This window comes from Mizuhopecten yessoensis, unplaced genomic scaffold, assembly GCF_002113885.1.
Source record: "Mizuhopecten yessoensis strain PY_sf001 unplaced genomic scaffold, ASM211388v2 scaffold10977, whole genome shotgun sequence".
Taxonomy (NCBI): Eukaryota; Metazoa; Mollusca; class Bivalvia; order Pectinida; family Pectinidae; genus Mizuhopecten; species Mizuhopecten yessoensis.
In genome coordinates this window covers 275,956-300,507 of record NW_018408816.1, presented here as the reverse complement: position 1 = coordinate 300,507, position 24,552 = coordinate 275,956, and the positions used below count along the sequence as shown (strand labels likewise).

Genomic DNA, 24,552 nt, shown 5'->3' with positions numbered 1-24,552 from the left:
AAGGAAGAAGTAAATGTATATACCTATAAACCGTATGAGTGATGAAGTATAACCTCTATTTTGATGTTTGAAACGGGAACGTAATATGACATATGGTGCCTAGGATGATAACGGTAATGGCTCTGAGACGAGACGATATGTGAACTGTGTATGTTTATCAAACATTTCTGTAACACAGCATGCTATTTCTTGTGTATTGATTTATGAAAGTGCAACAATTTAAGAACATGACACAACAGCCGCACCGTGTCAAAATAGTATCCAATTCGGTGTAAGGGAAATAACTCTTACGTTGTTATAGTCACATTGAGAAATGTAATTCAAATATATTCCAAAAACATTTGTGAAATTTTGTATATTCAATGACGGTAAATATAGTCGCTACATATATTAATAATTATATATTGATATGAATAAAAAATAAATAAAAATAAAATAGTACAATGTCTCTTTTCTCCATGTTTTCCCACTACTGTTAATTAACCTTCATTTCACAAGCACAAAATGCACCTATTCTTTATTACCCATTCCCCGATTGCCATTCTGCACGTAAATGCTCATGTCATATCATTGGAGGATGCTATTTAATGAAAATTACAACAATGCGTCACACTTAAAGAGGGTGAAAAAAGAGGAGAGAGAGAATGTTTTTAAGGCATCATTTAAGAGGCGATTGATTTTGAAAATCCCAAAGGCAACATCATCACATGACCTGATTTTCAATTAGCAGAATACAGAACACATATCTGAGGTATTATAGTAGATATTGATGCTCAACGTGTTACTGAGCAACTAAATTTAAAGTGGTGAGCGGCTGTGATGTCACACTGACATAATTCTATTTTTTTTTATATTTTTATATTATCATATAATTTTTTGCAAAGGTAGTTTAACAGAAAATAAAGATAATTCCTATTTAAGCCTTCTTGGCCCCTTCCGATCGCCCTCCCACGACAAAAAATACTAGAATGTGGGACAACGAAACCAACACATAAGAGCGACTGGCGCATATCGGTTCGCCAAACCACCACAACCACCAACCAGTTTCCAGTTGTCTGCAAAGTGTCCAGCTTTGTATACATGCTGTACAGTAGTGGCCCAATGTGAGTGCTGAAAATACTAAAAAGTTTTTTGTGAAGTGTTGGTCTACCACCATCAATAGGCTGTTGTCTATGACAAGGTTGAAGTATTTTTATGGAGTGTTAGCAAGGTTCTGAACCATATTTAAGGGACTCAAAACACCTTTATTGGGTTTGCATGTGCAGTACGTGTCGGATCGCTCACCACCATCAATACCCTAATGACTATTTCACATTGTCTGCTCAACTCTTCTTTTGAAATGTAATACATCTTATTAAGGTACAGCAAATTGTTTCACAGTATCATTCAATGATACTTATCCAGTACTTTGGGAGATTGTAAACAGGATTAGTTTGTGTAGGTGATGGACCAGTACTTTGGGAGATAGTAAACAGGATTTGTTTGTGTAGGTGACGGACCAGTACTTTGGGAGATTGTAAACAGGATTAGTTTGAGTAGGTGATGGACCAGTACTGTGGGAGATTGTAAACAGGATCAGTTTGTGTAGGTGATGGACCCGTACTTTGGGAGATTGTAAAGAGGATTAGTTTGTGTAGGTGAGGGACCAGTACTTTAGGAGATTGTAAACAGGGTTTGTCCGTGTAGGTGACGGACTAGTACTTTGGGAGATTGTAAAGAGGATTAGTTTGTGTAGGTTATGGACCAGTACTTTGGGAGAGTGTAAACAGGATTAGTTTGTGTAGGTTATGGACCAGTACTTTGGGAAATTGTAAACAGGATTTGTTTGTGTAGGTGAAGGACCAGTACTTTGGGAGAGTGTAAACAGGATTAGTTTGAGTAGGTGATGGACCAGTACTTTTGGAGATTGTAAACAGGATTCGTTTGTGTAGGTGATGGACGCGTACTTTGGGAGATAGTAAACAGGATTTGCTTGTGTAGGTGACGGACCAGTTCTTTGGGAGATTGTAAACAGGATTCGTTTGTGTAGGCGATGGACCAGTACTTTGGGAGAGTGTAAACAGGATTAGTTTGTTTAGGTGACGGACCAGTACTTTGGAATATAGTAAACAGAATTAGTTTGTGTAGGTTGCGGACCAGTACTTTGGGAGAGTGTAAACAGGATTAGTTTGTGCAGGTGATGGACCAGTACTTTTGGAGATTGTAAACAGGATTAGTTTGTGCAGGTGATGGACCAGTACTTTTGGAGATTGTAAACAGGGTTTGTTCGTTTAGGTGATGGACCAGTACTTTGGGAAATTGTAAACAGGCTTTGTTTGTTTAGATTATGGACCCGTATTTTGGGAGATTGTAAGCAGAATTTGTTTGTGTAGGTGATGGAACAGTACTTTGGGAGATTGTAACCAGGATTAGTTTGTGTAGGTGGTGGACCAGTACTTTAGGAGGTTGTAAACAGGATTAGTTTGTGTAGGTGATGGACCAGTACTTTGGGAAATTGTAAACAGGATTTGTTTGTTTAGATTATGGACCCGTATTTTGGGAGATTGTAAGCAGAATTTGTTTGTGTAGGTGATGGACCAGGCTATGTTGGTCGGTGCACCTGTGATCGGCCTCAATGACTCGGGAGGGGCGAGGATTCAGGAGGGGGTGGAGTCACTCGCTGGATATGCTGACATATTTCAGGTAAGGCAGCATTCATATAATATTATCATGCAAATAGTGCAAGCTATATACTTGTAGCTCCAAATCTGATATGCTGACTTTTTTTCTGTGGAATAGTTTCTTCTAATTGTGTGTGTGAAAAATTTCTTTTAAAACATAGATTTAAAATTCCCTCGCATAATGATAACAAATTTATCTTGTACACTTATCGAAAATTATGCTCAGGAAATTTATTTGTGAAAGGTCAAGGTAACTGTTAATAAAAATAGAATGTTCTTGTCCAAATAATAACTTCAGAACATTACAATGTTCTTTTCTGTATACAAACTTCAGGACTATTGATGACACTAAGCTCACATTAGTATGTGGGTTGACCTAGGGAAGTGGTTGAAGGTCAAGATTACTGAAAATCAGACTTTTTAGCCCACCATCATCTGATGGTGGGCTATTCAAATCACCCTGCGTTCGTGGTTCGTGGTCCGTCCATCCATATCTGTCATCCGCCGTCCGTCGTCCGTCCTTAAACAATTCTTGTTATCGGTATTTTTCAAGAAGTACCAGAGGGATCTTTCTCAAATTTAATATGTAGGTTCCCCTTTGTCCTGAGCTGTGCAGGGCAATTTTTGGGACTGATCGGATACAACATGGCCGACAGGCAGCCATCTTGATTTTTGATAGTGAAAGTTTATCGGTATTTCTCACGAAGTACAAGAGAGATCTTTCTCAAATTTTATATTTGGGTTCCCCTTGGTCCTTAGCTGTGCAGGGCAACTTTTGAGACTGATTGAATAACAACATGGCCGACAGGCAGCCATCTTGGATTTTGATAGTGAAAGTTTGTTATCGCTATTTCTCTGGAAGTCCAATAGGGATCTTTCTCAAATTGTATATGTAGGTTTCCCTTGGTCCTTAGCTGTGCAGGGCAACTTTTGACACTGATCAGATAAACAATATGTTCGACAGGCAGCCATCTTGGATTTTGATAGTAAAAATTTGTTATCTGTATTTCTCAAGAAGTACCTGGAGGGATCTTTCTCAAATTTTAAATGTAGGTTCCCCTTGGTTCTTAGCTGTGTAGGGCAACTTTTGAGAATGATCGAATAACAACATGGCCGACAGGCAGCCATCTTGGATTTTGATAGTAAAAATTTGTTATCTGTATTTCTCAAGAAGTACCTGGAGGGATCTTTCTCAAATTTTAAATGTAGGTTCCCCTTGGTCTTAGCTGTGCAGGGCAATTTTAGAGACTGATCGGATAAACAACATGGCCGACAGGCAGCCATCTTGGATTTTGATAGTGAAAGTTTGTTATCGCTATTCCTTGGGAAGTACAGGAGGGATCTTTTTCAAATTTTATATGTATGTTCCCCCTGTTCCCTTGTTGTGCAGCAGTGCCTGAAATGGACGGTCTCTCACTTGCCAATGGTGATTAAAGTCTTGCTCGGGCGACCAAAGTTGTCAAAAGTGAAGTAGTCACTGGCCCAACCAAAATAGTTCAGGCTGTTGAAAAAATTATGAATGAAAGAAATTATAGTCCCTTCCACATTAACTGGGGGGGGCACTACATTTTTCAGTTGTCATTACTTCGATTTGAATCGAACTGTCCGTGATTTAGAAAATGTGATATTTTTTTTTCAGATTTTCTATATAAATACTGCCAGGGTGTCTTAACTTTAATTAGACTTAACTTTAACTAGGGTTGAAGAATTAAAAATATAATTTTAACTAGGGTTGAAGAATTAAAAATATAATGTTTTATTCTGTTTTACATATAACAAGCATTGTGATGTTAAATGTAATTTAAATGTGCTGAAGCATTGTGTTAAATGCTGTGGAAATATTTCTTGCCAAAATTATTTGGGCCACCAATATGTCATTTGGGCCAGTGCTTCAAATTCTTCTTGCCCCCAATTTTTTTTGGGCCAGCCAATGCAGGTTCCCCACTATCCTTTATTATTCATAACCAAAATTGCCTACCGACAGCCATCTTCGATTTTTGACATTGAAGGTTTATTAGTACTATTTCTCAGGGATAACTTGAGGGATCTTTCTCAAATTTGATATATAGGTTGCCTTTGATCCCTCGTTTTCCATGTTATATTTTGAGACTGATCATAAACACAAAATGGCTAAAGAAAGAACTAAACAGATCTTTCTCATATTGCAATGATCAATTCTATTTCTTTCACTTTAAGTACTGTACTAGTAAATATGTGAAATGACAAACTCACTTTGAAGGTTGGCTTTCATACACATCAGTACTAAGTTTAGATCAAAAGTTACCTCAAGGTGCATTTACTGTTAACATGACTCGATCAAACAGATTAGAGGAAAGAAGAGAAAAGATCGAACTGACAAAGAACTAATGAAGATGGTACAATGGTGGGCGCCAAGATCCCTCTGGGATCTCTTGTATTCCATCCCAATTCTACAGGTCAAATGTTTTTATGAAGGTCAATATGGGTTGCACTAAAGAAGAGAAAAAAAATCCAATATATTTTGGATATGGTCTGTCATAGGTCAATGTCAATATTTATGTTACTTAAAATAGAACCTAACTTTGAGGTAACAGCTTCCGTTCAATACATGAAGCAACAGTTTATTAGCACAGCTCCTTACTTATGAAAATCAGTGTATTTTGCTCAAGGTGTTTTTGGGAGGATATGCTGCCGCTGGCAGCTCTGTCATTCAGAACTAGTCAGAAGTAAATAGAAATTATTTGGATTTTTTTAAAAATGATTTAATCAGTGTGATGAAAAGACTAAATGCCTGAATTTTTCAGTAAGATAATTATGAAACTATAGGCCTGACTTGTGAGTTGTCAGCTGCTTATAAGTCCCTCACCAGTTACAGGCGGGGACTATAGGTTTGCACTCTGTCCTTCCTTCCGTCCTTTCGTCCTTCCATCCAAGAAGTTTGTCTGGGCATATCTTCTATACTATTTCACCTGGAGTAACCAGATTAAGTGTACAAGGACGTCTTGGGTGGCGGAGTGCAGAGAGCAAGAATGAGGTCACTGTGACCTGTGACTTGACCTTTACTTTTGAAAAAGTTTGTCCGGGCATATCTATATATACTATTTCACCTGGAGTAACCAGATTAGGTCTACAAGGACATCTTGGGATAGCGAGTGCAAGAAGTAGGTCACTATGACCTCACTGTGACCTATGCTTTGAACAGTAGTTACATCCTGACATAAGTGTACTGTTTATAAATATAGAAATTATTACTGGTTGGGGACTATGGATTGCCTTGCAATACTTTGCCTTGTTATTTTAATGGAATCCTTGATGTAGGGTTAACTGTTCAATTGCTAGCACTGTTGTTGTGTTGTATGTATACTGGGAAATGTTCGGTGCAATTTAAATGTTCGCCCTTTTCGTCCACCTTAATGAGGGCAAATTTATCATTACAGGGAATATAAATAAACAGCATAATAGACATAGTAATTAAATGTGAAGAGCGAATAAACTCTGGGCGAAATTAAGGGCCAAAATTTAATTGGTCGAAAACATTTCCTGGTACACAGTAGCGTTCAACTCACAATGTATTAACCACACTCCTTTGTCATGTAGGAGTGTGACTGAGTTCACAAAGTACTTAAGGGTGGTTGTTGAGTTGAGGAAATTTCAGTGATTTGTTTTATTTTCAGAGAAATGTGAATGCTTCTGGAGTTATTCCACAGATATCCCTCATCATGGGTCCATGTGCAGGTACATTGTCTAACCACTTCTTCTTATCTTCATCTCCAAACCCTTGTGTGTCTCCTGTTTTCGTAGGGAAAGATCAGCTTGTCACCCCTAGAGGGAGATAGCCTCACGCAGAATGAATGGCCCAATCTAAATTGTGGCATCATAGAAAGTGAATGGCAGTAATTATACACCACATGTGCTTTTGTTTACAGACATGCCATGCTATTGTTTGTCAATGGAGTTGTGACTCAAATAAAAGCATTGGAGGAAAATAAGCATCCCCTACCTTGAAGGTGTTACAGAGAAATATCCAATCCTTGGGGTGATTATTTAATTATCTTACCCTCAGACAACCAACAAACTCACCTCTTGGATTGGAGATTTCTCTGACACACACTCAAGGAAAGTGGGCTGCTATGCAAATAAGACTGAAGAGATGTTGACTTTGGTGGTATGAAGCATCCTTGGACCAAGCAGGTTCAATTTTATATGAATGAATGATGTGGCCCTTTGCGGAATAGAGGAGCTGAGCCCAATAGAGAAAATTGGAGAAAACATAACCCTAAAATACAAATAAACATATCTTCACTGATGCTATTCCGTGTAAAGGGGATTCAGTTTTATGTAAACAAAGGACAGGAAAGCCTCTTAAATGCAAACAGAAGTTAATCTTTACAAGACTACTTTTTTGCTCTGGATAGCAAGATTTTAAGTATATTTCATTTGCATTCTTGAGTAGGGAGGATTAATTTAAGTATGAAGGATTGAGGTGGGGAAAAGTGGAGAACCAAAGAAATGTAGCAGTTAAATATTTAAAAAAAAAAAATACTCCTTAAGAATGGATCGACAGATTTAAATTTTGTTTTATATAAAGTATTCCTGAGTTATTGGGATGCAGTTTTCTATAAAAAGTAACTGTTCTATTGGTTTTTACAAGGACATGTTCTTTCATATTATCAACATCTGTTCAGCTTGCATGTTGTGAATGAAACAAAACCCCGAAAAATAAATTTATTCAGTACTTAGTGTTAGTATTTCTATTCAGTAAACAGACTCAGCTTTACTATTCAGTAACCAGGCTGAGCTTTACCATTCAGTAAACAGGCTCAGCTTTACCATTCAGTAAACAGACTCAGCTTTACTATTCAGTAAACAGACTCAGCTTTACTATTCAGTAAACAGGCTCAGCTTTACTATTCAGTAAGCAGACTCAGCTTTACTATTCAGTAAGCGGACTCAGCTTTATTATTCAGTAAACAGGCTCAGCTTTATTATTCAGTAAACAGGCTCAGCTTTACTATTCAGTAAACAGACTCAGCTTTACTATTCAGTAAACAGGCTCAGATTTACTATTCAGTAAACAGACTCAGCTTGACTAGTCAGTAAACAGGCTCAGCTTTACTATTCTGTAAACAGACTCAGCTTTACTATTCAGTAACCAGGCTCAGCTTTACTATTCAGTAAACAGGCTCAGCTTTACTATTCTTTAAACAGGCTCAGCTTTACTATTCAGTAAACAGGCTCAGCTTTACTATTCAGTAAACAGGCTCAGCTTTACTATACAGTAAACAGGCTCGGCTTTACTATTCAGTAAACAGGCTCAGCTTTACTATTCAGTAAACATGCTCAGCTTTACTAATCAGTAAATGGACTCAGCTTTACTATTCAGTAAACATGCTCAGCTTTACTATTCCAGGTGGTGCTGTCTACTCTCCAGCATTGACGGATTTCACATTCATGGTTAAGGTGAGTTATCTCCCCTAGGCCTGACAAACGCATGTTCACTAAGGAAAGCAAAATGTGACATACATTCTAATCCTTATCACCTATTTCGTTAACTAATCATTTAAACTTCGTGTTTTGTTAATCCATTTTGTAGCACATCTGTCTGAAGGGCAGCCAGTGCAATTATGCTTTGATGCATTGTCCATCAGTCCATCAGTCCACATCAGTCCATCAGTCCACATCAGTCCATCAGTCCATATCAGTCCATCAGGTCCATATCAGTCCATCAGTCCACATCAGTCCATCAGTCCATCAGTCCACATCAGTCCATCAGTCCATCAGTCCAAGTTCATATGAAAGACTGCATGTCCAGAATGGCTCAAATAATTTTGAACTAATTCGGCATGGGGCATTTTGTTCCCAACTCATTGTTGTACAAACAGAGTGTATATCCCCCTCCCCCTGTTTGGGACAGTAGGTCTCATAGGGGAAATAGAGTTGAATCTTCAAAATCCTTTTTCATTACAGATGACAGTATTTGAACAAAATTTACCTAGAGCACTCTTTGGCTAATGGGACCCAATATTGGGATTAATGAATCAAAAGTGATATAAGAGAAGGGTGTTATTTATCTGATTCAGTTAATATTTAAAACCTAAAATTTTCTTAGAATTCAATAGTTTATGGCCATATAGTACAGATCTAATACTGATTTACCAGACTGAAGTGTAAAGTACATGGTTAAACTTTAATCTCCAAATATATGCTTTTAACATGTTTGTTATCCTTTCTCATCAGTCTTCAGTGTCCACATGTACATAGCTCATCAAAGTTGGTCAACTCCCAATTATATAAATAGATTTACAATAAAAAGGTAATCAAAAGGAAAAGATGACCATGACAACGTGGTGCTGGGTATAACGACTAATGGTTATAATCCAAGTTTCCGTTGACTAGTTTCGACACATGAGGCATGTTGTCATCAGAACAAATTTAAATAGGAAAAGGCAGGTATAAGGTTAATAATACGATGCCTAACCTGGTAACAGTAATAGCACGGTTTGCTTGAATGACGTAATACATAATGCACAATCAAGTGACTTCATCAATAACAGCGAGGGCTGGCTAAAAATGTGGGAATTAATATTCAGTGTTCACTGCACAAGCTGAGATAGCAGTGAAATCTACACAAAGATAAACAGTTCTATGTATTAGAATAAATAAAATAGTTGCTTATTTAATGCAATACATGTAGATGAAAACAATGTAAATCATAGAATATAAAATAGTAAGAATAGGTATTAGAAAGATAAAATAATAAAACTTCAGATCAGTTCTTTTATTATGAATAACGCAACCATGTGACCACACTCTAGAATCATCCTAGTACAAGGTAAGCCTCATCCTAGTACAAGGTAAGTCACATCTTAGTACAAGGTAAGTCTCATCTTAGTACAAGGTAAGTCTCATCCTAGTACAAGGTAAGCCTCATCCTAGAACAAGGCAAGTCTCATCTTAGTACAAGGTAAGTCTCAACAACCATGTGACCACACTCTAGGAATCATCCTAGTACAAGGTAAGTCTCATCCTAATACAAGGTAAGTCTCATCCTAGTACAAGGTAAGCCTCATCCTAGAACAAGGTAAGTCTCATCTTAGTACAAGGATGAGACTTACCTTGTACTAGGATGAGTAGTACAAGGTAAGTCTCATCCTAATACAAGGTAAGTCTCATCCTAGTACAAGGTAAGCCTCATCCTAGAACAAGGTTAGTCTCATCTTAGTACAAGGTAAGTCTCATCTTAGTACAAGGTAAGTCTCATCCTAGTACAAGGTAAGCCTCATCCTAGAACAAGGTAAGTCTCATCTTAGTACAAGGTAAGTCTCAACAACCATGTGACCACACTCTAGGAATCATCCTAGTACAAGGTAAATCTCATCCTAGTACAAGGTAAGTCTCATCCTAGTACAAGGTAAATCTCATCCTAGAACAAGGTAAGTCTCATCCTAGTACAAGGTAAATCTCAACCTAGTACAAGGTAAGTCTCATCCTATTTTTTCGTCATTCTGAAAAACGGAGAAAAAAGAAGACTCATGTATGACACTCCCTTGGAGGATGCAAACTTATTGGATGACCGTAACTTTAGAATGCATCGCGAGAATTCCACGATCGGTACTTGAATTGGCCAATAAGGTCGCCAGGGGCTCTATAGAATCCTTGGTGTACCGATCTCTGTGTTTGTGTTGGACCTGTATCATACTCATATGTGTTAAGTATATCTCCACTATGAGTGCGTTTTTGCTTTTCGTTGGGATGTATGTCCAGTATATGTACAGGTAAGCGAGTTGATTTCATGCTTCATTTCATACGATACATATCAGTAAATTATTTGTTAGAATTTGTATTATAGTCTTATGCTAGGTATTTACTGCACCAACATATAAATGGTCTTGGGGGTTGTAATATTAATCGATTAAATGGATAATTATGGTGTTCACAGGAATATACATATTTAAAAAAGACAGAATATAGGAGTGCAAGCAAATCCGGACAATCCGTCACTTAGTCGTTTCTAATATATAGTATACTACTTTCGGCTTTCTCATGAACTTCCTGTATGTAATTACAGCTTCAGTTTGTAACATTCGTCGTATATTGACACGCACGGGGTACATATGCAACAACCGGATATATATAAAGGTAAATAGTGAAATATAGGACAGTACTGATCCTGGAAGTAGTACTATAATATACTGTTCGTTAAACATCAGCGGCTTGTCCGGATTTGTTTTCACGTTCAGGAGTAACTACCACTACAGGAGTACTGTAACTGTATGGTATATACATTTCTAGTCGAAACGCAAATAGATTTTCTACTTTGGCAATATATAGATCCATAACTTAAAAATTGTTTTCTAGATTTTGACATGGTTAGTATATGTGGCAGCATATAGCTATAGACTGTCAGCAGTAATCTGTACTTTGACTAACATGAAACGTATTTTATGTATATCTCTTATTTTTTCTTTCTCTCCAATGGACGGTGATTGGAATTTTGTTTTACTCTTACATAGACTCTACTCATTCCAATACATTAAACTTTTAGATTATGGATGACTTAACTATTCTGTCAGCTAATTGTCAGGGACTGGGCAAATTTCTCAAAAGAAAGGATACGTTTTCTTACCTAAGAGACAAAAGGTGTAATATATACTGCATACAAGACACACATTTCACGGAGGAGAAGGAAAACATTATTAAAAATGAATGGGGGTATTAAATTTACTTTAGTTCTTATAAATCTAATGCCAGAGGGGTTGCTATTCTATTCAGTAATAATTTTGAATTTAAAGTTAAAAAAGAAAAGAAAGACTTGACAGGCAACTTCTTAGCTATGGACATTGAACTAAAAACCATGAATATTACATTGATTACATTATATGGCCCAAACTCTGATGACCTTGACTTTTACAATAAATTGATTAATACTATAGACAGCTTTGGTAATGATCGAGTGATCATCTGTGGAGATTTTAATCTAGTGATAATTCAGATGTGGACTATGATAAAAGTTACAAGAAAATAAATAATCCTAAACCTAGGGATAAGGTTCTAGAAATAATAGAAAGCTATAATTTAGTGGACATTTATAGAGAGCATCACCCTAACCACAAAAGATATACTTGGAGAAAATCAAACCCAATAAAACAATCAAGGCTAGATTTTTTTTTGATTTCAGAAAATTTATTATCTAGTGTAATAAATTCAACAATTGATTCTGGCTATCAGTCTGACCATTCTTTTCCCAAAACAACATTAAGGCTTAATTAATTTAAAAAGAGCAAAGGATTATGGAAGTTTAACAACTCCTTATTATACCACCAAGATTATTTAGATATAGTTAAAAATGTAATTAAGGAAACTAAAATGCAATATTGTCTCCCTATATACAATTTTGAAAACATTGATGAAATACCTGATATAGATCTACAGTTAACTATAGATGACAATTTATATCTTGAGACTTTATAAGAGGTAAAAAATATCACATGCATCCTATAAAAAGAAACAACAGAACATAAGAGAAACTAAGCTCATTGAAACTATAGAGGAACTAGAAAAACAAGAGATAATTAATGTAGGAGAAATAAATAATAAGAAAAAGGAACTGGAAGAAATTAGATTAGGAAAAAATAAAGGAAGTATAGTTAGATCAAGAGCCAAATGGGAAGAGGAAGGGGAAAAACCAACCAGTTATTTTTTTAGTCTTGAAAAAAGAAATTTTATTTCAAAAATTATACCGAAGATACAACTCGATGATGGCTCTATTATTACAAAACAAGATGATATTCTAGCCGAGACTTAAGTCCTTTTACGAAAAATGTATATCATGCTAGAGAAAACATGGAAGATGTTAATCTTGAAGCCTTTGTTAATCTTGAAAATATTCCAAAACTTAATGAAGTTGAATCTAAAAATTTAGAAGGGTTGATTTCAATTGAGGAAGCAGGCAAAACACTAAGAAATATGAAAAATAATAGAAGTCCAGGCTCAGATAGTTTTACTGTTGAGTTTTTTAAATTCTTTTGGAAACATCTTTGTAATTTTATTGTCAGATCATTAATTATAAACTATGGGTACATAAAAGGAGAATTATCTATCACTCAACATCAGGGCATAATAACTTGTCTTCCTAAAGATAATAAACCACGCCATTTTCTAAAAAACTGGAGGCCTTTAACTTTACTGAATATTATATATAAAATTGCATCTGGGGCTATAGCTAATAGAATAATGCAGTACACAGAAGATAATGATATTCCAGGTATGGTTTTAATGATAGATTTAATTTTGAGAAAGCATTCGATTCTGTCTCGTGGAAGTTCATTGATAAGGTATTGGGTTTCTTTGGGTTTGGTAATGATATTTCAAATTGGCTGAAGGTTTTTCATAATAATGTAGGGGCATATGTAAATCAAGGTGGTAATCTTTCTAAAAAATTTAACATCAAGAGAGACTGTCGTCAAGGCAACCCGATCGCGCCATATATTTTTATTTTATGTGCTGAAATCCTTGCTATCAGACGTAGAAATAACAAAAATATTAAAGGTATTCAAGTAGATGATGCTTTTGTTACACTTTCGCAGTATGCAGATGATACATACTTGACATTAGATGGTTCAGAGCAGTCTCTTAGAGCATCATTGAATGAACTTAGTACCTTTGCAAAAATATCAGGATTAAGGATGGATATTGATTAAACACAAATAATTTGGATAGGCAGTGAAAAATATAGCCAGGAAACATTTTTACTTGAATTACAGTTACAATTGGGGAAAGAGAAATTTACTTTGCTAGGAATTGATTTTAGTGTCAATCTGCAAGAAATGCCTAAGATGAACTTTGACAAAAAGTTAGTGAAACTGAAAAGTCTTCTTAATACCTGGAGCAGGCGAAAATTAACTCCGATTGGGCAAATTCACTTAATAAAATCTTAAATGGTATCGCAATTAAACCATCTATTTATTTCACTTCCTAACCCAGATGAAAAAACTTTTACAAAAATAAATGTTCTTCTTTATGAATTTTTATGGCATAGCAAAACTGATAAAGTTAAAAGAGAGGTTATTGTTCAAAATTATATGGTTGGTGGTTTAAAGATGCTCCATATTAAAAACTTTGTTGATTCTTTGAAACTCAGTTGGATAAAAAGATTATATCAGTCCTCAGGAAAGTGGAATACTATTTTAATGAAATTGATTGACCTATTTAAGCTACTTAATATTGAAGGGGATTATATAAAAGAGTGTCAAAAAATATGTAATAATAATTTCTGGAAAGATGTTTTTGGGCTCGGCATAGATAGGCTAGAAATGTCAGAAAATATGGAAGCTTTCAAAGGGAAATCACTCTTGCAAACTCCCATATGGCACAACCATACTATAACTATTGGAGGCAAATCAGTCTATTATTCACAGTGGTATGAAAAGGGTGTATATTGCATAGGGGATTTTATAAAGGATTTTAATACTTTAACTCTCTTTTCATATAATGAATTTATTCAAAGAAACAACATAAATACTAATTTTCTGAAATGTTATGGATTAGTGTCAGCCATTAGGAAATGTTTAGAAAATTACGAATTCAGGGACTATACTTTTAACCGCCCTGTAATACCAGTGAATATTGCACTATTTTTAAAGACAACTAGGGGTTCAAAAGTTTTTTATGACATGCTAAATAATAAAAGAAATCTCATAGCTAAAGGTAGAGAAAAATGGGGAGAACTCTTTGACTTTAATGATGATGACTGGGTCAGAATATACTTGTTGCCTTTCCAAGTTACTAAAAATTCCAAACTTCAGTGGTCACAGTATAGAATCATCCATCATATTTTAACAACAAATTAATTTCTTTTCAAAGCACATATAGTAGTCAGTCCACTCTGTAACCTTTGTAATATTGAAAGAGAAACCATTGAACACTTGCTCTGGGAATGTGAAGAGGTACAAAACTTATAGATAGCCTGTTGGAAGCACTATATATCCCTTTTACAGTTAATAAACAAACTCTACTATTTGGTAAGATTAATAATAAAAACAATCCTTTTCATAAAGTGGACAATGAAATTATTTTAATCATAAAGCAGTACATTTACAAACCAAGATGTTTACATCAGACACTGAATGTCAATGCATTGATTTATGCTGTTATGGATCATTTTAGTGTGCAGAAATATATCATTAGAACTAAGGAGGATGTGGTCAAAGATAAATTTCAAAACGGATGGAGAAAGTAGGAAAGGTTGCTACAGATAAAGGGATGAAATGATAAGATGTTGTTCGCGCATTCACATTCCCAGAACAGGTGGACAAAAAACTATACAGCATATTTCTGAGTATTCTTTCCTATTTTTTGTTTTTGTTTTAATTTGTTTTTAACTTTATTCATCTCTATTGACCTTATGTATATATATATATATATATATATATAAATCACCAGTCCCTGACAAAATCAGCTCACTTGTTACATCATATTTACTGTTATTCCTCATTTGCAATCATACCGTCCATTCTAGAATGAGACTTACCTTGTACTAGGATGCCTTGTACTAGGATGAGACTTACCTTGTACTAGGATGAGACTTACCTTGTACTAGGATGAGACTTACCTTGTACTAAGTTGAGACTTACCATGTACTAGGATGAGACTTACCTTGTACTAGGTTGAGACTTACCTTGTTCTAGAATGAGACTTACCTGCTACTAGGATGAGACTTATCTTGTACTAGGATGAGACTTACCTTGTTCTAGGATGAGACTTACCTTGTACTAGGATGAGATTTACCTTGTTCTTGAATGAGACTTACCTTGAACTAGGATGAGACTTACCTTGTTCTAGGATGAGACTTACCTTGTACTAGGATGAGACTTACCTTGTACTAGGATGAGATTTACCTTGTTCTTGAATGACACTTACCTTGAACTAGGATGAGACTTACCTGGTACTAGGATGAGACTTACCTGGTACTAGGATGAGACTTATCTTGTACTAGGATGAGACTTACCTTGTACTAGGTTGAGACTTACCTTGTTCTTGAATGAGACTTACCTTGTACTAGGATGAGACTTACCTTGTACTAGGATGAGACTTACCTGGTGCTAGGATGAGACTTACCATGTACTAGGATGATTCTTAGAGTGTGGTCACATGGTTGATGAGACTTACCTTGTACTAGGATGAGACTTACCTTGTACTAGGATGATACTTACCTTGTTCTAGGACGATTCCTAGAGTGTGGTCACATGTTGATGAGACTTACCTTGTACTAGGATGAGACTTACCTTGTTCTAGGACGATTCCTAGAGTGTGGTCACATGTTGATGAGACTTACCTTGTACTAGGATGAGACTTACCTTGTACTAGGACAATTCCTAGAGCGTGGTCATATGGTTGATGAGACTTACCTTGTACTAGGATGAGACTTACCTTGTACTAGGATGAGACTTACCTTGTTCTAGGATGAGACTTACCTTGTACTAGGATGAGACTTAGCTTGTACTAGGATGAGACTTCCCTTGTTCTAGAATGATTCCTAGAGTAGTGTGGTCACATAGTTGATGAGACTTACCTTGTACTAAGATGAAACTTACCTTGTACTAGGATGTGGCTTACCATGTACTAAGATGAGACTTACCTTGTACTAGGATGAGACTTACCTTGCACTAGGATGAGACTTACCTTGTTATAGGATGAGACTTACCTTGTACTAGGATGAGACTTACCTTGTACTAGGATGAGATTATTCCTAGAGTGTGTTCACATGGTTGATGAGACTTACCTTGTACTAGGATGAGACTTACCTTGTACATGTACTAGGATGAGACTTACCTTGTACTAGGATGTGACTTACCTTATACTAGGATGAGACTTACCATGTTCTAGGATGAGACTTACCTTGTACTAGGATGAGACTTACCTTGTACTAGGATGTGACTTACCTTGTTCTAGGCTGAGACTTACCTTGTACTAGGATGAGACTTCCCTTGTACTAGGATGAGACTTACCTTGTACATGTACTAGGATGAGACTTACCTTGTACTAGGAGGAGACTTACCTTGTACTAGGATGTGACTTACCTTGTTCTAGGCTGAGACTTACCTTGTACTAGGATGAGACTTCCCTTGTACTAGGATGAGACTTACCTTGTACATGTACTAGGATGAAACTTACCTTGTACTAGGATGTGACTTACCTTGTTCTAGGATGAGACTTACCTTGTACTAGGATGAGACTTACCTGGTACTAGGATGAGACTTACCATGTACTAGGATGAGACTTACCTTGTACTAGGATGAGACTTACCTTGTACTAGGATGAGACTTACCTTGTTCTAGGTTGAGACTTACCATGTACTAGGATGAGACTTACCATGTACTAGGATGATTCCTAGAGTGTGGTCACATGGTTGATGAGACTTACCTTGTACTAGGATGAGACTTACCTTGTACTAGGATAAGACTTACCTTGTTCTAGGTTGAGACTTACCATGTACTAGGATCAGACTTACCATGTACTAGGATGATTCCTAGAGTGTGGTCACATGGTTGATGAGACTTACTTTGTACTAGGATGAGACTTACCTTGTACTAGGAGGAGACTTACCTTGTACTAGGATGTGACTTACCATGTACTAGGATGATTCCTAGAGTGTGGTCACATGGTTGATGAGACTTACCTTGTACTAGGATGAGACTTACCTTGTACTAGGAGGAGACTTACCTTGTACTAGGATGTGACTTACCATGTACTAGGATGATTCCTAGAGTGTGGTCACATGGTTCATGAGACTTACCTTGTACTAAGATGAAACTTACCTTGTACTAGGATGAGATTTACCTTGTACTAGGACGAGACTTACCTTTTACATGTACTAGGATGAGACTTAACTTGTACTAGGATGTGACTTATCATGTACTAGGATGATTCCTAGAGTGTGGCCACATGGTTGATGAGACTTACCTTGTACTAGGATGAGACTTTTTTTTGTGATGGTTTTATTTTTCCTAGTTTTTCATTACATATACATAAACATGACATTCACGCATCCTCACATATTAACACACGGACATGGATTTAGCATTATCACAATCATTATCATTGTCATCATAATATCATCATCATCAACATCAGAATCATCAGCATGAGCATCAACAATATCATCATCATTCATCTTAATCATCCTCTTTCATATATAATTATTCAATCATCATCATGTAACAGAATCTAGCTTGCATATCTTCAATCTCAGAGTAATGGTTTTATAAAATGAAAAGTGAACTGTCAAACAATGTATCTGTTTAATCAACCAGCTGAATTGATCCTAGAAAAGTTCCTTGATAATCCTCAAAGCACAGATAGTAATGTCTATCAGCCTTGCGATTGGCTAGTTTTATATGACTGGAACCAATCAAATACTTAACGATGATCCTTCTGTTGGGACATGATAAAATCCAAGGTTGCAGAGTAAACGTGTGTATAACTTTATATAAAAAATTCAAGCATCTCTACAAATACAATTGTCTCTTACAGGACACATCGTATCTCTTCATCACGGGGCCAGATGTTGTGAAGGTAGGTGTCAGATTTTTGCATTATTTCAACTTTTGATATGCCCGTCAAACATTTTGATGGAATAAATACTGCATACTTGGAAATTTTAACTGCAGTTTAACTTTTGCCTTTTCCGTCTTTCGTAATGAGGACAAATTGAATATTATAGCAAACATAAGTAAAACACAGCAAACATATCATCAAATGAGGAAGGCAAAATATCTAACACTGGAAGAATAGGGATTTTACTAGCAAAGGGTGAACATTTGACAGTTTACAGTAAACCAGTTCAAACTAGACCAAACAGGACACAACAATACCAGAACAAAGAGATCAGGACCCATATTGATAGAGCCATATTCTTATCCTATAACTCATGTGGCACAGCCCAAAAGGCACATGTAAGCATTGAAAATAAGTATTCAGCTTCAGTCTCTCCCAATCTCTATAACATGGTGGGAAAAGGTGACAAGTGATTGATTTATCAGCACAACAACAAAATGAACTCAAGAACAAAATCTGAGTTTGAGCATGAGAACAGTTTCATGAATACGACCTATGTTAACAGATCAGACTGAAGCATCCAGTGGTACAGGAGATGAAACTTATCCAAATCAACCCCACACAATCAGACCAGGCTTCTGTGTCACAAATCAACCCCACACAATCAGACCAGGCTTCTGTGTCACAAATTAACCCCACAANAGGCTTCTGTGTCACAAATCAACCCCACACAATCAGACCAGGCTTCTGTGTCACAAATCAACCCCACACAATCAGACCAGGCTTCTGTGTCACAAATCAACCCCACACAATCAGACCAGTCTTCTGTGTCACAAATCAACCCACACAATCAGACCAGGCTTCTGTGTCACAAATCAACCCCACAAAATCAGACCAGGATTCTGTGTCACAAATCAACCCAAACAATCAGACCAGTCTTCTCTGTCACAAATCAACCCAAACAATCAGACCAGTCTTCTCTGTCACAAATCAACCCCCCAAAATCAGACCAGGCTTCTGTGTCACAAATCAACCCCACAAAATCACACCAGGCTTCTTTGTCACAAATCAACCCCACACAATCAGACCAGGCTTCTGTGTCACAAATGCACCTGAGGTCACCTCAAGCTAGTATTTGAGTCTGAATTAAAGCTCAGTGTCTGTAATTCATTATCACAAACTAAACCCCTCAAATTGACGACAAAAAACTGAGGCTGCCTAAGAGCAGACTAAGGTTGAACTATGCAAGCTCAGAAAAGAAGCTGTTTGCAATAAAATTTAATGTCGAATTTGGCAAATAATTACCATGAAAAGACCATGTTATTATATATTTTTCAAAATCATCAGAAATTTTGGGGATACACAAAATCTTTACCAGACCAATGTGCTGGTAGCCATGTTTTTGGCAACTTATTAGCCACTTACAGTTGTTTTAATAATCTGTGCAATGAGAGGTCTGCCTTCCAGACGTATTATACAGGAGACCTGTCCAAAGAGTCTAGTTGATGTTTCACGAACCATAAGTAATTCTCGGGTAATTAGGTTTCGTTTCAAAACAAATATATGTTATCTTTGACCACAGAGCTATTTGGTTTGCCTAAGACTTCAGGCATGAACAATGGTATGTAGGGTCGGCCTTTTTTTAATGACTTTTCCAGACCCTAGTTACACTTTGCACCAGTTCTGGTTTTACTGATAGCTGTGGAGACGTATTAGGTGGGTTCTCTTTAAGTCTTGTGCAGGTGTGAAACAGCCCAGAAATAAATAAGATAATTAACAACAAAGGTAACCGCTAGTCTCATTAACACCTGTACCTAAACACATCATAGGGTTCTATCAGTGAAACCAGATAAAAGGGGAGACTAGGGGGAGGGAATGGGAAGAAGGGATGGGGAGAGATCTAGAGTGTTCTGGATGAGTTCAGACAAGTTTCCTATCTAAGAAAACTTAAAAAAATAGTGTATGGGGTTTCCTAAGTCAATGTAAACCCGACTGATTCAGTCACTGCCTTTCAGAAGCTATCTTTTCTCTGGTTGGCTGTTAATTTTGTGTTCTAGTTTAATGAAGATTGATCGGTTGCACATTGTCATTCTACCAAATCAAGTCTTACTTAAGTAATTAGTGTTACTTTTTTATGTGTTTGTTAAATGCTGAATCGAATATTTCTCTAGACACATAAATGAAAACAAAGTTTCAGAGGAAAAAAATACCTCATAATGAAGTGAATGGTTATTAGCTCACCTGGCATGAGGTTAAGTGAGATGATGTCACCCTGGTAAAATACTAGCTGCTTCCTACTGACTTAGCTAGGGAGAATTACTGTTTAGCTCTATCTGTAGAGCGTATAGTAAACCAGAGGTCCCGGGTTTGACCCCTAATGCAGGCACTTACCTCTGTTACACCTAAGTTAGGGTGCAGGAGTCCTTCATCCATTCTGTCAACTTATTTATTTGAACAACTCCTTTTGCAAACTGAAATACCCAGGGTGCTGATCTTTGGTCTGTAGTACATACCTTGGATGGAATCCTATAAGTGTCCTCATATAAATGACTTTGACCTACTTTTTAAGGTCACAGGGGTCAATTTTGTTCGAACACTTGGATACGATTTGAAAACCAGAAGTGCTAATATTGTTCTGATATATAGTGTTTTGGTCAGAGGTAAATTTTATTGTTTTTCGGCCGCCTGGATCAAAGGTTACCAGCATGGGCTATAGATGGTTAAATGATTTAAGAATATCCTTTGGGTGTAACATAAGGCCCAGGGTCCTGGTATTTGGCCAGTAGGTCAACTTTGAGTGTTTGCCAGGGTCAAAGGTTAATATGTGTTATGAAGGGTAAAATGGTTTTAAGAATCTTCTGGAATTTCTTAACGCCCATGATCCTGAAATATGGGCGATAGGTCCTATATGATGGAGTGCTATACCATTTCCTCATATAAATAACCTTAACTTACATTCTCTACTTTCAAGGTCACATATGTTAAATAGGTTCAAAACTTAAGTGACATTTTCTGAGGAACAATAAGGTCCAAAACTTTGAGTAAGATACATGAATGAAGACCAGTAGTTAGAATATTTTCTGTTAAATGTCACTTTGGCATATGGGCCGGGTTAGAATGCTGTAACAACCTACTTCTGAAGTTCTATAAGGCACAGGTCTTATATTTGGCCAGTAGTTATATGGGATGGAGTGCTACAGCGTATTAAGTTTCCTTATACAAATGACCTTGACCTACTTTCAATGTCACACATGTCAAATTTCGATTACATTGATACAAGTTATTTTGATGAGGGAAGAGGCACACAGCATCTGGCAATTGTGATGCAAAGAACTTTCTGGTATTTCATTTGGCTGGGATATTGATTGTAATAGATTGTTATTAGCTCACCTTGCCCGAAGGGCCATGTGAGTTTATGCCATTGTGCAGCATCCGGCTGCCAAGTTTGTTCGAATGAATGACCTTGACCTATATTAAAGGTCACATGGGTCAAATATGTTAAAAACTTTAAACAACTTCTTCTTAATAACCAAGAGGCTTAGGATAATGATATTTGGCCAGTAACATGCCAGGATGAGGGTTACCAAGTTTGTTCAAATGAATGACCTTTACTTATTTTCAAGGTCACAGGGGTCAAATATGTTAAAAACCTTTAAATAACTTCTTTTGAATAACTAAGAGGCATAGGGTTACGATACTTGGCCAGTAGCATGCTGTGTTAAGGGCTACCAAGTTTGTTCAAATGAATGACCTTCGTCCATTTTCAAGGTCACAGGGGTCAAATATGTTTAAAACCTTTAAACAACTTCTTCTGAATATCTAAGAAGCCTAGGATAATGATATTTGGCCAGTAACATGCCAGGATAAAGGGCAACCAAGTTTATTCAAATGAATGACCTTTTCATATATTCAAGGTCACAGGGGCCGATGATATTTTGTCAATAACAGGCTGGGATGTCAAGGGCTTCCAATTTTGTCAAAATGAATGACCTTCGCCCATATTCAAGGTCACAGTGGTCAATATATGTTTAAATCTTTAAATGACTTGTTCTGTATAACCAATAGGTCCAGGGTTATGATATTTTGCCAAAAGCATGCTGGGTTGGAAGACTTTAAACTCTGTTCAACCTAATGTCCTTGTTCAACATTCAAGGTCACATGCGTCATATGTTTAAATCTTTTAATAGGCTCTTATGAATCAAACACCGATATTCTTCCTGTAGCTGCATTTTAGTCCACTTTTAAGATTACAAGTGTGAGATTAATACCAGGTGAGTGATTCAGGCCCATTGGGCCTCTTGTATTAAATTTTCTTACAATATAGTCAAACATGATCAATGGGTCTTTTCACAATGCTATGGAAAAATATCATTCTCAGTAGATCTTCATCTATGTTGAATCGCCATTAGATATGCTTATGTTTTTGTATTGCCCTCATTGGGTGGTTACGGAGGAGAGACAGCTGTGTATCATCAGGGTAGGTCCTGTCCTCTCCATTATCCACATTTAACCTGTTTCTGTCTTGACTTCTGAACTCATTATATCAAATGCAGTAAAAAGTAAAGTCATCATCTTTTTTTTTAAGTTGCGAAGTTTCCATTTCTTTAATTTGTAATTGACTTATCTGCTGAGTTAACACATGTAGCCAATCAGAACCTGTTCCTCCCAGCTGTTATGGTGACACGTGAGGAGTGTTATCTCTGGACAGGAAGGATTGCCGGGTGTCTAGTTTAAATCATGTATCTGTCAAAGTGATGAAGCTACAGCTGTTTACAGAGGCGTCTCTAAGTTCTAGGTGGATACCTAGTGGGGGTTTTGAGCTCCCTCAGTTTTATGGTTGGGGAGGGTGTCTTGAAGTGTTACCTACCCATTGCTGTTTTGTACTTTTGCAATTCATTACCAGGATTTTACCAAGGTCATTTTTCATCAAATTTTCATAAAAATTATAAAAAGGTCAAGTATGAGAATACTTTAGACCAGTTCCTCTTTCCAATTCCCAAGGTCAACATCAAGTTCACTGTTGCTATTTATAGATCACCCAAAAGGTCAAGAGGTATTTAAGTCTGACAAATACTAGTATTTACTAGTTTTGAAGTTTTTGAAAGTAATAAATTAAATATAATAAACTCTATTTTTCATCAAAACATGAGGAAAAGTATGAAAGGTACATATCCTTCTTTGATCATTGTCTAGGGTCAATAGGTTTATCAAGGTTTAAGTTTATCAAACTTTGCCTCTAGTTTTAACTTACTAAGGAGTTAGAATACAGGTAATTTCCGCCGGAGTATGATGTAATAATCAAAGTCAATTACAGAAGTCATGTTTATCTGTCACAAGATTACAATGTTAATACAGCAGTCATGTATGTCTGTCACACGATTTCAATGTTAATACAGCAGTCATGTATATCTGTCACAGGATTACGATTTTTAATACAGCAGTCATGTATATCTGTCACAGGATTACGATTTTTGATACAGCAGTCATATATGTCTGTCACACGATTACAATGTTAATACGTCACACGATGACAATGTTAATACAGCAGTCATGTATATCTGTCACAGGATTACGATTTTTAATACAGCAGTCATGTATATCTGTCACAGGATTACGATTTTTAATACAGCAGTCATGTATATCTGTCACTGGATTACGATTTTTAATACAGCAGTCATGTATATCTGTCACACGATTATAATGTTAATACAGCAGTCATGTATGTCTGTCATACGATTACAAGGTTAATACAGCAGTCATGTATATCTGTCACATGATTACAATGTTAATACAGCAGTTATGTATGTCTGTCACACGATTACAATGTTAGTACAGCAGTCATGTATATCTGTCACATGATTACAATGTTAATACAGCAGTCATGTATATCTGTCACACGATTATAATGTTAATACAGCAGTCATGTATGTCTGTCACACGATAACGATGTTAATACAGCATTCATGTATGTCTGTCACTGGATAACGATGTTAATACAGCAGTCATGTATATCTGTCACAGGATTACAATGTTAATACAGCAGTCATGTATATCTGTCACACGATTATAATGTTAATCCAGCAGTCATGTATGTCTGTCACACGATAACGATGTTAATACAGCATTCATGTATGTCTGTCAGTGGATAACGATGTTAATACAGCAGTCATGTATATCTGGCACAGGATTACGATTTTTAATACAGCAGTCATGTATATCTGTCACACGATTATAATGTTAATACAGCAGTCATGTATATCTGTCACTGGATTACGATTTTTAATACACCAGTCATGTATATCTGTCACACGATTACAATGTTAATACAGCAGTCATGTATATTTGTCATATGATTACG

The 24,552-nt window shown here is 36.5% G+C and overlaps 1 protein-coding gene across 1 annotated transcript in view; it reads left to right on the top strand.

Annotated features, from left to right (window-relative positions):
• LOC110464256 (propionyl-CoA carboxylase beta chain, mitochondrial-like) overlaps window positions 1-24,552 on the top strand; it is a 122,014-nt gene that overhangs the window by 7,570 nt on the left and 89,892 nt on the right. Inside the window, exons 5-8 of the mRNA XM_021519366.1 lie at window positions 2,569-2,682; window positions 6,314-6,374; window positions 8,050-8,099; window positions 18,171-18,212. Of these exons, the coding sequence (XP_021375041.1) occupies window positions 2,569-2,682; window positions 6,314-6,374; window positions 8,050-8,099; window positions 18,171-18,212 (267 nt within the window). The remainder of the gene's footprint in view (window positions 1-2,568; window positions 2,683-6,313; window positions 6,375-8,049; window positions 8,100-18,170; window positions 18,213-24,552) is intronic.